At 35.3% G+C, this 13,121-nt stretch overlaps 2 protein-coding genes across 2 annotated transcripts; both read right to left on the bottom strand.

Annotated features, from left to right (window-relative positions):
* Window positions 1-618: 618 nt before the first annotated feature.
* LOC107090399 (cytosolic sulfotransferase 2-like) lies at window positions 619-4,761 on the bottom strand. The gene is made up of 7 exons (XM_015383755.1): window positions 4,611-4,761; window positions 4,404-4,532; window positions 4,226-4,326; window positions 1,829-1,955; window positions 1,651-1,748; window positions 1,406-1,580; window positions 619-742 (listed from the first exon to the last, which is right to left on the bottom strand). Exons 1-7 carry the CDS (start codon window positions 4,747-4,749, stop codon window positions 630-632), a joined length of 882 nt encoding a protein of 293 aa, XP_015239241.1. The 5' UTR covers window positions 4,750-4,761; the 3' UTR covers window positions 619-629.
* A 2,213-nt stretch (window positions 4,762-6,974) lies between these two features.
* LOC107090398 (cytosolic sulfotransferase 2-like) lies at window positions 6,975-10,986 on the bottom strand. Its single transcript, XM_015383754.1, has 7 exons — window positions 10,848-10,986; window positions 10,650-10,778; window positions 8,944-9,044; window positions 8,716-8,842; window positions 8,532-8,629; window positions 7,673-7,847; window positions 6,975-7,583 (listed from the first exon to the last, which is right to left on the bottom strand). Exons 1-7 carry the CDS (start codon window positions 10,984-10,986, stop codon window positions 7,471-7,473), a joined length of 882 nt encoding a protein of 293 aa, XP_015239240.1. The 3' UTR covers window positions 6,975-7,470.
* Window positions 10,987-13,121: the final 2,135 nt, after the last annotated feature.

Genomic DNA, 13,121 nt, shown 5'->3' with positions numbered 1-13,121 from the left:
CCTGAGCCCTGCATTGTTATGTTAGGGAAGGTTTTAAAATATACATGTCTATAAATAATGATATAAATCTGTTGGATTTAGGTTCTTTCTATGTTTTTGTTATTAAAAAACTTGTTTGTTGAGCCATGTGCAGTCTGTTATTTCATATTAAAATGTTTCTGTTTAGTCACTGCATTTTGAATATGTACATTGTTAGAAAAAATACTGATTTTAATGAAATAAGAAACATATTTGTCATAAAATGTAGTTACCGATGCCTTTTTTCCTCCGTAAAACTAGTTTCCTGGTTACTTTTGACCTGCAGAACCTCCCACTGATGTGAGATGTTTTTTGAGTTTTTTTGTTTACAGCTTTTTGTTGCTGTTGACATTCCAGTGAGCCGGTCTTATTTCACTGTATAAGAACTTATTTTACTATTGGCCTCCTCCTCCCTCAGGGTTGTCCCATGAAGCAGTATGTGCCATAGAAAATAATTGTCATGTATCCTGTTTACTTTGCTCATGATTTTTTTTTTCTTCCTGTATTATCTGCTGCTTTTCATATCTGGAGTTAAATAAAAACAAAGCATCTTCAAATGGGTATGATTGTTTTTATTTGTGTTCAGACATTTATTTTGCAGTGTAGATTAGCTATAGAACCATGCGAAAGAGAAGATCAGTATTTTTCATCTTCCTCTCATAGTCCTCATTAAACTCTTCATCCTGTTTAACAGTGAAGTGATTCTTCCAGTCACCAACCTTTCCTGAAAAGGAAGAAACAGCAAAATGACAACAGCATGATATTACTATTTTCAGATTTATTGATTACTTTTTCCCCTGCATACACCGGATCTCAAAAATGTATACTCCTAGACATTTTCATAATTACACATGTAACTATGATAATGTCATAATTATTTCCACCTTAGATGGATGATAAACCCTGTATATTTTAACTTTAAAAAAGTAATACTTTAAGAATTAGTTTGCTGCAAAACCTTCTGATTGATTTTTAGTATACAGTTTTTTTTTTCCAGTTTACACTCGCCATCAATACAAATTACTGTAATTACTAAATTTGCCTGTTCTAATGAGACATGCTCACATTTGTATGCTTTGGCTAAAGCCCTAGCTTACAGATGTGACAACAATCTTGTTTATTCCCAGGATCTTTGAACTGAATCCCCTAAAATCAATTTGGATGAACATGTTACATTCTGATATATCAAAACTGATCAAAGAAATTATTTGTGAAAATCAAAAAATTCTGCATCCCTTAATGAACACCATTAAAATTATGCAGCATTCCAATTGCCATGCACCCAGTATCATTGAGAACAATGTATTGCATTAAAAACTGGAGATTTTAGTATTTCAAAATCCACTTTTGGAAAAGCTTTTGAGACTGGTAGGAACTTAGATCTGACCTTTGCGCATGAAAGGGGAGATCTTAAAATCAAAGACTTCATCCGCCGAGCCATTGGCCATTTTGTCGTGCTTCATGTTGTTGAAGTTAGACTTTTCTGTTACTTCTTTCTTCAGGTCTGCGCAGGGAGATAGTTCCAGGAAGGAGCAAAGCCGGCTGATTTCTCGTTCAGTATCCTACCAAAGAATGTCACTCCAACGCTGTGCTTGTATATTCATTCTGAAAAAATGAGGCCTAACCACCCACCTCGATTAGATCCTCATAGAACAAATACAGGATATTAGAAGAGGTCTTTCTCTTCTCCCACCAGCCTTCCACATGGTCATACCAGGAACCAAACACCACTGAAAGGTGAAAGAGAGTCGAATCAAAAGCAGCAAAGTTATATTTATATTTCCAGTTATTCTTTAGTTTGTTAACTTACTTTTGCCATCCATGAATCTCTGCAGGTAACTGCCCCAATCACCAGGCTCTGGTTGGGCTTTATTCATGCGATCAAAATGAAAGTATGAAACAGCTGAATCCTTTGCATTGCGAGCTACATAGATTATCTGTAGTTAAAAAAAAGAAATACAGGGAATAAAGACTGTTGCTGTATACAGGGGTGTGTTGAACAAACATAGCATCTTTTGTAGTGGCATATAGATATTCAACCTTTAATATGTCTACATTTGATAAGTGGAGAAAAATCAAACTCTAACATTAAAGTATGAAAATGACAATAATTTTTCTACAAAGTAAATTTACTATGTCTGTTTAAAGATAGCATAGAGAACCATCTCTGCTTGCCACTCTTCAAAATTTGAAGGTTTGTCGCAGGTTTAGCCTGCCACCCTGCACTGCAGGAAGGCAGGCCTCCACAGCTCTCTTGTGAAGAACAAGAACAGTCTGTGGCATCTTATGGATGTTCATGTAAACAATTTTTAAATGCTGTTCAAGAGCCAACAGGATGTTTGGCAAGCATCCTAGAAAAAAACACTTTCTTTTCTGCTATTACAGATGTATATTAGCAAAAACTGGAATTTGTTAGAGGCACCATTCCCATTAAATAGGAATGGTGAGCTTGGTGATCTTGGCACTGATGACTTTGGGCTCTTGGACCTCTGAACCTGCACATTCCTGTTCTGATCCGTTTTCCTGACCTGGCTTTGGAGTCCTGGACCTCTGAGCCAGCTTGTTTATGTTCTGATCTCTACCTGACCTGGCTTCGGACTCCTGCATGTTCTGCAGGCCTGCAGTATCTGGGATATGTGCCCACCGCATCTCATTGGCAGCCTACCGGCTGGATCCTACCTCCTGCTATGGCTATGGACTGAACTTGTAAACCAGGTTAGTGACTCATGTTAATAATCTTCCTCCATTAGATATACGTGGTCACTAACCTGCGTTTCTCTCCTGCCGAGTTTCCTGCCTCAGCCGCCTTAGCAATAGCTACTCCAATCCGCCTGTTTATTTTGATAAACGCTTTTGAGTAATCCCACTGTTCCACTGTCTGAGTCTTGACAGTGCTTTGTTTAGATTAACGTTCTTATTGACATTTGAGCAAGAAGCAGTCCAAAGTTGTCATGGTACTATAGATAAATAGTTGGAAAAACACCTAATGCTCAATTTGAAGTATGCTTGAATCAGTGGCAGTGATATTATCTTCTCTCTACTCCCCTTTAATCAATTAAATGAGAAAATTAGATGGGCTAGGTTAAAATACTGTGCTGCACCTCACAGGACCAGGCAGGGAAACATCAGGGACGCTACCCTGTACTTGTTTTCACCAGAAACAGTTGAAAATATGTTAAGGACACACCTGGCAATATTTGTTTTCCTATTGGTCGTTATTGGGGTCGCCCATTTTAATGTCATCCTGGGAAACTCAGAAATTCACATAAGGAAGCCCAACTGGGTGGAGAACATGTAATGTTGGCTGCTTATTTATTTTTTTATCCCATGGTATTATCTTACATTTTGGACCTTTTGTTTCTGTTTAAGTTTTTATTTTGTGTGTATTCTGTGTTGTCTAGATTTAGATAATTTTTTTTATTATTCTTAGTTTTTCTCTCATGGTTATCTCTTATCTTCAACATTTTTGGTATTATTTATTACTTGGTCTAGTTTTAATTATATTTATTCTTTTTCTTATCTTTAGGTTAGGTTTTCCATGGCTTCAGTAATCTCCAGTCCCTTCCGTATCCTCTAGTTTTTCCCTTGGTCATACCTTATTTTTTAGTCATTAGTTTTATGCTGTTGTTTCTGGTTATTCTATGTTGCCCCCTAGTGTCCTTTCCTTTTCTCCTTAGCTCCTTCTAGTTACTCTGTCTACACCTGCTTGTTGATCAGTTCTGGACTATGGATTTTGTAATTGTTGTAATCTCTACCTCTTCTACTCTACATTTTGGTCTGCTACAACATACACCAACATACACCAACCCTGACACCCCAAGCATAGGAAATTCTTCATACATGCAGCATGAACTCCTTAAAATACTCTAAATTGTTGAATTATATCATATATAAATCCAAAGTACCCTAATCAGTATTCTATCTTAGTACCCAGTAGTACACAGTAAGTCATAAAGAAAAGCTTTGGGTGTGCCTAAGTGAAGGGAGCACTGGAGGACCATGGACTTTGGACAATCTGGGAGCGATTGTGCAAAATGGACGAAAATCCTTCTTCCTGTTGGCTATAACTTTGCAAAATATTAAAGGAGAAGACTAGGTGTTGTCCCATTTTTTACATAAAAGATATCTCTCATAGTGGGTTTTTTACATATTGTCACCAAAGGATGCAATAAAATATAGAGGGATTTTTATCTGCAAAACAACAAACCTTGGAGTTTTGTTCCCAGAAGGATTGGGGAAGAAACTGGACTGGCAAGTGCGTCTTGATAATCCGTGGAAAAATGTTTAATGAATTCAGCTCATCCACTCCTGGTACAAAAACAAAAAATAAAACATTTTCTATTGAAAATTTCAGAATTTAAAGTCACCTTTTTAGATGAATTTACCAGAGGGGAATCCAGGTATGCTGATCTCCAGAAACGGCACTCTTTCATGAAGTGGAACAGAGTTTTGTCGGTTAGGTGATGTCTTGCCAAAGTACAAGAGGTCCAAGATGTAAGAGACCCATGTGTTTCCTTAGAAGTACAAAATAAATAAATTTATATCATAAACTGTAGCAAATTTAAACTCCAATGGTGTATTGAAACACCCACCTGCTTTTGGATAGCTCACCAGCACAATATCATCTGGCCTCGCTTTAAAGCTCTGTATGTTAACCCAGTTATCAGTGAAGTATTTGGTCATGGAGACTCCATGGAAGTCAAACAAAGTAGGTCGTGGTGGCAACTCCATCTGCTGGGTGTTTAATTTAACTTTTTCAGGTAAGGCAAAACTTTTTTCTGCACATAAAACAAATCAAACCACAGCTGAAAGAATCTGACCTGAAAAACGGTAGAGAAAATCTTGTAAGACACCTAAATTAATAAAAATGAATCAACCAAATAAACAGGAAAAAAGTGCACTGTCAGAGCAAGGCAGGTATTTAAATTAGCCTGTTTTTAAGTTTTTTACAACCCATAAAATATTATACCCGGATTAGAGCTGGAGGTGCGAGCGCTTTCTGTTTCTTAATATCCTAATATTTAAAAAATGCCATAAATGTCCATAAATGTCCATAAATGCCATAAATGTGTGTGCAGATAATGTGTGTGCAGATAATGTCCTTACTAGTGAAAAAAAACAGCAAAATGAAACTGCAGTCTTGTTACTGCTCTGACAGAAAAAAAAGCCTGTTGACTAACTCTTCTATACCTTAATGCAATTTGAAGGTATAGAAGTGCTCATTTTCATGCCTGCTTATCATACTTCTATAAAAATAAGTTGAAAGAGAAATTGACTGAAAAAGAACTCTTCCAGATTAACCACAATTCAAAAAAACTTAAGATATGGTCATCAGAAGAGAAAATAGAAGATAATAAAAATAAAGAAGAGTAAAGTGTTAAAAAAAAATAAAAAATCTTGTCTCTATTATTAGTAGTTAGATTGACATGCAGGGACCCATGAAAAACCATTAAAAGGCACGATAAACCATGCACACTTGACATACAAATACAAATACAATCTACTAAAAAAGTGTAACTTTAATCATCTTATAGTATGTTATATATATATATATATATATATATATATATATATATATATATATATATATATATATATATATATATATATATATACAGCTTCTGAACAGTTCAAAAGAAAAATGTTTAATAAGGAACAGTGCATTAGCTTACCTGAATGATTGCCTATCTGCGTGTGGCTAACATAAACAGTGCAAAGTCAGCTTCTTATCTAAGCCCCATCCTTTTTCATTTGTTATCTCACTGTTTAAAGGTATGTTTCTCTGGAGCATATTTTTACAGACCATAAATATGTCCAGCAAAACACAGTTTTGACAAAAGTATGTGTTTGTTTTTCATTGTTTTTGTTCCGGGCTACATGAACTATGTAATAACCAATTAACTACATTACATTTAATAAAATATTATCCAACCAAATGTTTTATCTGTTTTATCAACCTCCTTGAATTTTCTTTGGGAATTGGCTTGAGCACATGCCAATGGATCTCTCTCTCTCTTTTTTTTTTTTTTTTTTTTACAGAGATAGCTGTTTGACCATGAATATCAGCTTGTTTCACACTTTCATTTGAAGTCCCAACACAGCAAGTTGGACAGAACAACACATTTTTATTAAAATAAATAACATATTTGCAGCAGTACCAGGTTGGACAATGAATATGATGTAATTGCAATGCACAAAACATAAATGTCAAGTACTCATAATATTAAACAGATTAGACTCTTATGGTTTTAGATCCTTGTGTAAAAAGGTCTCAAGTTGATCGTCTGAGATTTTTGGGTCAAAGGACAAGCGGTGCGAAACAGCTGAAATTCTCTCTTTCACATCCATTCTTACCCTGTTCCAGATCATTACAATATCATGCCTTGTGTCTGAGTGGACTCATCTCTCTAATAAATTTCCGGCTTTCAGCAAACAGGCAATCATAAGAAGACCACCTTCTTAAAAAAAGTGTTCTGCTCAAGGGCCAATGTGGTGAAGCTCCATTGAAAAGTTGTTAGATCTTTACCAGAAAAATCTGTGTCTTCCAGAAACATCAAGTCCATAATCACTGCAGAACAAGTTGGCATCCTCAAATAAAACATTGCACCTATTTAAAAAGAGTGACACAATCTGTAGCTGAACTGATGAGAATCTCAGCCTGCAGAAGTCTGCAGGTGTTTGGGCTTTGAGTATTATCTTATCTTCAGTTTATGTTCTACCAGTTTTTTTTTTTTTTTGCTGTTAGCTTCTTAAGTTTACTTTTGTGTTCTGTTCTTTCTACATTTGTATTTTATTTTTATCTTAGATCTCGGATTACCCCAAGGCTTATGGTTTATTTGTGTTTCAGCTCAGCTCATGGGTTGTCTTTCCACATCTGCCCCAGTAGTTTCTCCCAGATTCTTCTGTCTTTTTATTATGTTTTATTAAAGAACACTGTTTTTTCAGTTTAGCCTCTGTACTCAGGGCCCTCCTATAAACCAAGACATGACAGTTAAGCCTCTCTTTGTAAAAACAGTAGTAATTATTCGTCTTATTATTATGATATCTACTTCACATTAGGGGACATTGAAAGGCATGTTATTCCACATTTTAAATGGTTTACATTCGTCACACAGCAATGTTTTCCACTGGTTAATTGTGTTTCATGTCTTTTAAACAACCTCTTCTGGACAAAAATTATCCCTTCCAGGCCTGGACAGTCGACAGTCATTAAATGAAGAGATCAGTTCTTCACAGGGTCAAACTAGAGACAATCAGAGTTGAGATAACCATGTCTTTCATACAATGGAGCTATTTACAGTATTTAAAAAGCCTTCATGTTTTTTTAGACTGTAAAAGTAAACCAAAGCATATACATAAAAAAATGTCCAAACTACACAGAAATGTCACAGGTGAGATTTGATCCTTTGATTTTCTTCCAGTTGGGATGTTTTGTGACATAACACAGGATCCTTATATTTCAGTTCGAAAGAACAGAGCAGTGTTCTTCATTTTGTTCTTGTAGTCTTCGTCAAACTGTTCATTCTGGGATACGGTGAAATGGTTCTTCCAGTCTCCTACAGTTCCTGTAAATAATAAAGGATTAAATCAATCATAAATTCAGCTGAAGCTAATCAAATTGGATTGGACTTTTTCTTTAAATCCTTTCACAAACCTTTCCTCATGAAAGGACATACACTGTGGTTCATCGTTGGGACAGTGGAGTAGTTGGTTATTTTGTTTTCTTTCATAGTTTCAAATGTCACCTTAGATCTGACATGTTCCCTCTGCTGAGCTGTCGGAGACAAGCCCAGAAACGAACACAGTCTGTTGATTTCTTTTCTGGAGTCCTATGAATTATTAAAAAACAAATTATGCAGACTACTACATGTTAATAAAAATAAGAAATTGAAGCCAAGGTACAGTTGGAGAAAAAGAGAAAAACAATACAGAGATGGTAAATTTGGGTATTGATTTAGGAAGCAGAATTTTGTTGGAAATTAATATGATAGTTAAAAATTAAGAAAAATAAATGGTTGTCTTTGCATGCTCTGAAATATATGTTGAGATCAAAAATCAGTGCAGTGCATTACAGACGGAAAAATCTTACAAGCACATATTAGTGCAGTGATTTAAGGGATGAAATATTTTAATGTAGGTAGAAAAGCTGTGTGTTGGATTTTTTTTTGTTTGCTTTTTTTAAGGGAAACAAATTTAACCAACTATAGGTGAAGTAATTGACCAGTTATTGTGTCCTGTTTGGACTACAAATTCATTACTGCACTGTTTTCCAAATGATAAATGGCTAAAGTAAAAAAATTGCAATTTTTTTGCTGAATCAGATTCACACGACTTTTCACACCCGTAATTTAAAGATATTAGTAATATTCCAACAAACAATGAAAATAGAAACGAGCATACTAAACATATTCTCACCAACCAAAATTTTTTATTTTTTATTTTTTGTGAATTAAAAAGGTCAGTTATTTTCTAACTATAGGACTAGCTTATGTATTACGCACATTTCCTCTCACCTCAATCAAGTCCTCATAGAACATGTAGTGAATATTAGAATAAGTCTGCTTCTTCTCCCACCATGCCGTCACATGCTGATACCATGATCCAAACACCACTGGAAGCACAGAACAATATATTTTCCAAAAATATATCGAAAAGAAATTAAATTACATTTTCATTTCGTTACCCTAGTATCCTTACTCTTTTCCTGCATGAAGTTTTGCAGAAAGCAGCTCCACTCCCCTGGTTCTGGCTGGATATGATTCATGCGTCCAAAATGAAAATAGGAAACTGCACTGTCTTTTGCATTACGTGCCACATATACAATCTGGTAAAGTAAGAACAACAAATTAGCTTTATCTCTGTTTTTTTTTTTTTTTTTTTTTTTTTACAAATGATGTACATATAGTGCAAGAGTGGGTGTTTTACCCTACTGCGCTGCTCCCAGAAGGATTTAGGCACAAACTGAACTGGTAGGTGTGTTTTAATGAGACGTGGAGAAGTAGGGAGCTGGTCTGCCAAATCTTTACCTTTATATGGAGTAGGAGATGTTTCAGCTAATTATGTGCATAATCAGATATGTTTAGATTCTGCAGTTCACAACGGCTTATTTAAAAAATAAAACTGAGTCTTTAAACAATTTGTTGGACAGACAGATCAAAACAAAGATTCAACTTAATTAATACACTAAATTATTAAAAATTGGAAGTACAAAGTGTTAATATGTATTAATTTGCTAAAAAACAGTGAATCATTCTTTAAAGCTCTTATTAAAATAATAGGTGACTAAAATCAGACCACTTGCTGTGACCAGTGCTTTACAAACAATAATCCATATATAAATATAAAGAACCAATGAAAAACAAAGAAACAAACAAACTAATAGTTTTATAATGCAGTTTCGGGAGAGAAATAAATTATGAAACCGAATGTAGCCTTTCATGTTAGATTTGCATTATTAAACCTTTTTACTCCCCTTTCAGATTGACAATCATATTTCTAAGCCAGACATACAGTATTTCACTTGGTGTGCTCATTAATTAAGTAATTCAACAGAGGGTTGAGACTTAATAATTCCCTATATCCTTAGAATTTGTGAGCTGGGTAAGGGACTCAAAGAGGCCTCAGAAGAATATGAAATCCCTCCTAAAGAAGTCATTGTAACTTGCACAGAGATTTTCCACTATACGCTCCTTCCTCATGCAACAGGGAGTTGAACTCAGGTCCTCTGTATTAAAGATTTCCCTCATAAAAACAAGTAAGGCAATGAAACTGATCATACATGCAGCAAAGCTCTTAAATATCTCACAAAGTGAGGAGTGGGGACTTTTTACTTAGTCTATATCAGAGGCTTGCTGTAGGGTACAAGCAGTACATCAGTAAATAACATTGCATAATGTTTCAGATGCTAACTATTTAGTTAATTGACCTTGCAAATATACACTGTCCTCCACAAATATTGTTACATAGTGAAGCTATGTACATGGTCTTAAAATAAGATAATATGTCATTACTGATGGATTAAATCACCAAAAAAATCATCAGTTGAAGTACATTTATTCCTATATATTCCTCTTATTTTCCAGGTACCCTTTACATTTTAACTTGAAAATAGAAATTGTTTTTGAGATTTATGATGTTGAGTTATGGGGAAATTTCATATCAATTTATTGATTTATAATTTGAATTCATATGATGTGTACATTGCTGTATCATTTCATTTAAGATCTAGTATCTCACAGGTTTTATATACCGTATATCCTTTTTCTTACACTACCTGACCTATGGTTTAAGCTTTTATTTAACTTATACAGCGCAGGTGGAAAGTAAAGAGGGGATATTGTAGTTGACTCAATGTGGTTGCCACAGCAGGGAACTCTTCTCGTTTAACAAAACATTCAGCTTATTTTAGCTTCTTGCCTTTTAATAAACAACGGATGTGTGTGGAGCTTCAAAGCTCAGGAAATCCTAGGAATTGCTACTGGCCTAATATTGTCTATATCAACGGTCAGGCGAATAACTGAAAGATTAAAAAGAAGCTGCAAAGGTGAGCCGTTGTGGCAGGATGATAAAATCTAAAAAAAAAAACTTTTAAAGGCCAGTGTTACTGAGTGGGAAGGCCTGAAGCACTTAACCTGTAGGTCGATGAGGTACACAGATCTCCAGGAAAGGAATTTTCTCATGCAGAGGAACAGAAGAACGAGAGTTGGAAACTGTGTCCCCAAAGTAGAGAAGATCCAGGATGTAAGAAACCCAGGTGGTTCCTGCAATAGAAACACGAGCTCAGTTAACAAAGTTAAATCGGGGTAAAGGTTCTGTGTATCTGAGCTCACCTGCTTTAGGGTAAGTTGCTATTAGAATATCATCCGGCCTCGCCTCAAAGTGCTGAATATTGTCCCAGTTGTCTGTGAAGTATCTGGTCATGGAGACGCCATGGAAGTCAAACAGAGTTGGTCGAGGAGGTAATTCCATCTGTGAGGTCATTAAAGCTTTATTTTTTGCTTATTTCATTTTAAGTCAATAATAACTAAGCCACAAATATCAAGATTAGACAATGATTGTCTGAACAAAAAGACAAATTTAATTATATTGAGTGTTAATTTAGAAAAAAAAAAAACTTTACCGACCAATCTGATCTTTGTAAAAAAAAGTCACATAATTCTCCAGATTAATAGTGCCATCTGAAGCAGCAATGTTTATCATTGAACTCTGACCTTAACTAAGGAAGTAAAGCAGCATCTACTGAAGGTGTTCTGGCTTGTTTTTGACTTCCTAAATAATGTGTATTAATATTGGCAGCCACATCTGAGAATGTTCTTCACTGCTCTATGTTTTATCCAGTCAGAGATTAAATAGCTCTCTGTAGTTGTCTGGAGGTCAAAGTCTGTATGTCTCTCTGTCTCAAAGCTTTTTATGAACAGGTGTGTGATAACTATAAATATTCTGCTGTGTAAAGTCTAAAGTCTAAGTAATAAAATCTAAACGGAGAAACATTATGAACACGAAAACTTGATGAAACACACCTGCTCTGTCTTTCTGATCATATCATATTACATTCCTTACTGGTAATGCTTGACTAACTCAGCCAGTCTCCATTTAGTAACTAAATGTGTGCCTGCACCTTGTAGCTGTTTATCTCTGTAAGGAAAACACGGGGGATCTATCATACAGTCATTCAATGTTCAGGTTCATTAGATTTAAAAAAATTTCTACCCCATAAAATGACATTTTAAGGGGTAGAAAATAACAAAATTACATTTTTACCATAAAGGAAAAGAAAGCGACAATCACCTGGTCAGAACCGCAATCTCTCCCAGTATAATCGGTGTGAGAATCTTCCAAAGTAAAGAAATCAGCTTATTGTGCAATTCTGTGGTGCAACATCTTTCACAACTTCCTTTCGCCTTTTACAGCTGCTTTTTGTGTCTCTGCTTGTGTCTCCTTGAAGCCCAGTCGGCCTCGGCAGATGGCCGCTCACACTGAGCCTGGTTCTGCTGGAGGTTTCTTCCTGTTAAAAGGGAGTTTTTCCTCTCCACTGTCGCTACAAGCATGCTTAATGTGAAGGATTGTATTTGAGTCAATGAGTCGATGCAATCAACTGGTTTTCCTTAGATAGAAAACTTTGTATCAATTTGACTGTATGATCTGGTTGAACTGTAAAGTGCCTTGAGATGACGTGTTGTGAATTTGGCGCTATATAAATAAACTGAATTGAATTGAATTGAACTTCCTCATTTTTATTGAGGCGTTTATTGTGTTCATTTAAATTTGTGAGCTATGGCTGGACATTAAAGGCAGATTTGATTTTCTTGCTCTAGCAACACGTCTGTGTGATCCTTGAGACTCTAAGTTTTTTTTTTTTTTGTCTTTGCTTTTTTATTTTGGTTATATTTTTTCTTCTTTCTTCTTTGCCTAAATTACTTCCTGTTCTTTCATAACTCCTTTTTTTTCTGCACTTCATTGAATTTTATTTTTTTGACTGAATATAGTTATGGCTTTCTAGTGTGTATCCATCTTTCTAAATATAGTTTCTCCAGCTACCTCCTTCTGCCACAGCAGTATCAAAGCCTTTCAATGGTTTCATTTCAAATGGGATTGGCTCAATGTAAAAGAGGAAATAATGACACTGACATTCAAAACACTTCAAACTACAGCCCCACCTATTCATGCACTGGTACAAAGATCAGTTATGCATTAACATTTGCATGCAAATTCAAAAAAACAACAACCTCTCACTAACAGCCACCGATTTGAATTATCTTACCTCCGGTTGTGTAGGATTTATTTCCTGTGGATTTTTATGCTGAAATTGAGCAAAACACTAAATCACTAAATAAAGATTTTTTCATTGTTATTATAAGCAGTTCAGGTGCAACAGGAACCACAGTACTGAGCGTTGTGTGCACTGCACAAAGTATACCTGTTGCAAATGTAGGAAGGACTCACCTTGGGTTTGTGGAAACTGCTAAATATGGGACAATTGTAGCTTCATATATTGTGCTTTTTGTTGGGTGAAATAATGCTACTCCAATACTGAAGTCATACTGTTTGTCATTTTCTAAGTTAAAATGTTGAATGACATGAAAAGGCGAGACAGGACAAAATAC

Source organism: Cyprinodon variegatus, unplaced genomic scaffold (genome assembly GCF_000732505.1).
Source record: "Cyprinodon variegatus isolate N-32 unplaced genomic scaffold, C_variegatus-1.0 Scaffold293, whole genome shotgun sequence".
Lineage (NCBI taxonomy): Eukaryota > Metazoa > Chordata > Actinopteri > Cyprinodontiformes > Cyprinodontidae > Cyprinodon > Cyprinodon variegatus.
Note: the sequence above shows the minus strand (reverse complement) of the source record. Positions and strands in the feature narration are given on the sequence as shown.